Source organism: Opisthorchis viverrini (genome assembly GCF_000715545.1).
Source record: "Opisthorchis viverrini unplaced genomic scaffold opera_v5_60, whole genome shotgun sequence".
Lineage (NCBI taxonomy): Eukaryota > Metazoa > Platyhelminthes > Trematoda > Opisthorchiida > Opisthorchiidae > Opisthorchis > Opisthorchis viverrini.
The window spans coordinates 1014655-1016785 of NW_008751712.1; the positions used below are offsets into that span (position 1 = coordinate 1014655).

At 44.5% G+C, this 2131-nt stretch overlaps 1 protein-coding gene across 1 annotated transcript in view; it reads right to left on the reverse strand.

Annotated features, from left to right (window-relative positions):
• T265_13318 (hypothetical protein) overlaps positions 1-1869 on the reverse strand; it is a gene marked incomplete at both ends in the record, with an annotated part of 20419 nt that extends 18550 nt beyond the window's left edge. Inside the window, one exon of the mRNA XM_009168342.1 lies at positions 1613-1869. Coding sequence (XP_009166606.1) covers positions 1613-1864 — 252 coding nt within the window. The remainder of the gene's footprint in view (positions 1-1612) is intronic.
• Positions 1870-2131: the final 262 nt, after the last annotated feature.

Below are 2131 nucleotides of genomic sequence, written 5' to 3' on the forward strand. Positions count from 1 at the left end.
TGATTCTCACTCTATTTTCAGCTCATGTACTACAGTTATTAGACGATTAAAGCGTACATTACGTCTTCCTATTCTGTCTCCTTTCTAATCCCGTCCTGGAACTACTCGACTCTCGCAACACCCACACCGAAGCTGAATCCGATGAAGGTTGTATTCTAACAAATACTTATGTGGTTATTTGGGGATGCCGCCATTCTGTGTATGACATTGGCTAATGCCCGTTCGCCCGAGTAACATCAATCGAAATCCATCCAGTGGGTGTGTAAAAAAGGTTGTCAGAGGTTGTACAATTGACCTAGACCGTACAATTGGAATTTTGAAAATTACATAAAATATTCGTCAGCAGCAGCAGCTGTAAGAACCGCGGACTTGTCGTACAGTGGTTATAGCTGCTACAGGTTTACTCACTGATGATATGGGTAGGTTGGATAGGTACCGGCGCACTGGATTTGGTAGCTGATTTAATTGATGATAAACATTAGTGGAACGATGTGTTCGCGAATACCTCCTCGTCCACACGCAATCATATTTGAAATCAGGCACCGCATGCGTAAAATCCACCATGTCTCGTTTGGCCGGCAGATAAGTTATTTCTTCTTGTCATCTAATTTTATATGGGTTATCTGTAAAAAGCTTCTCCTGGGATTTAGGATGAGGCTCCACTGTCTCGGATAGCTCAAAAAGCAAACTTTCAGTGGATATCGCATCCCAACGCTTTTTCAACATCTATCGTTAATTCGGTCAGCGAGAAACTACCTGTCCTTACTCTTTGTTAAGATTGTACCCCTTGCCGCTAAGTTCTCTTTGTTTGACGTCTGTAAGCATGAAAAAGTAAATCTACCAAGTGCGAGGAGATGGTCAATGCAACAATCTGACGAACCATGCACTCCTTATCAGCTGAGCGATAGCCCTTCGCATCAAATAAGCTGCCTCTCCAGCTTCAAGGGAACGGACGGTGATTAGGTGAACTTTGAACATACGCCACACTGGATTAGGACCCGATAGGCGAAACATGTAGCAAGCGGGAGTTTCGCCTGTTTGTTCAATCCAACTGAAGTATTCACCAATCTGCATCACATACGAAACTACCTTTGTACCCGAATAATAAGTCTGAGTTTTGATCACGACGAATCCACTTGAGACTAGGAACGAAAGATAGAGCAAGATGACGCGAAAAATGACGGACAGCAGATGTGTGACGAGATACGCTTGTCATGTTCTGTAGGAGACCTTTGGTACGCAACCACACACACTGGTTGTTGATCAGGTGGCTGTTGATCTGTTCGCCGAGCTTGGCAATCGGCTTGCAAACGTTTCATCACCAAACATGAAGGCATCATCAGTGTGCATGTTACCAACACACATTAAAAACGCACACATAAAAGGGAACGATTCGCATCCAATCAACTGGTCTGCCGGCCTAATAGCCTTCTAGTAGTGTGCTCGAAGTGCCCATTATGATACAACAAAGGAGCATCTGAGCTACCAATATTTTGAAACAAAAATGGATCTTGCTGCGGATGAAAAAAGACATGGTTCAACCTGGGACCCAAAACTGACGACGAGCTAAGAAGCCCTACGGGACACTGTAGTTAACAAAGCCCAGACTCACCCTATCTGACCTTTCCTTTGAATCAGCTTGGTGTTGGCAATCCAGGCGTAATGCCTCGAGTACACCTTGCAAACGAATCACTTCCTCTTGCTCGTGTTCAGAATAAAGTGCACATGCTTCCAGCTCTTCTAAAACCGCGATAACATTAGGCATGAGATCTTGCAATATATCCGGGCCATATTCTCCAACAATCAGCTGGCAATCACGACCAATTGAAGAGGCAGCATCATAAACGTCTGTGGAGGTGAACATTCAGATTGGAATAGATCGTAGTCTTAGTCGGACAAGTGACAAACAGCTACCAGCCGGAATGCCGTTACCTGTAACGGGAACGGGTAGAGAAAATCAAACAGACCCGCTTCAGTGGGAAAAACTGAAGGGAGTAGGTATTTTCAGCTGTTGTATAAACACAATAATAGTTACGCGTACTAACACCTGTGTTGACACACAGTTTACAAAAAATCGTTCAGCTGTAGCACCCTTTCGGTGCCTGGCTGCCATGCCACACGAAGCAGATAC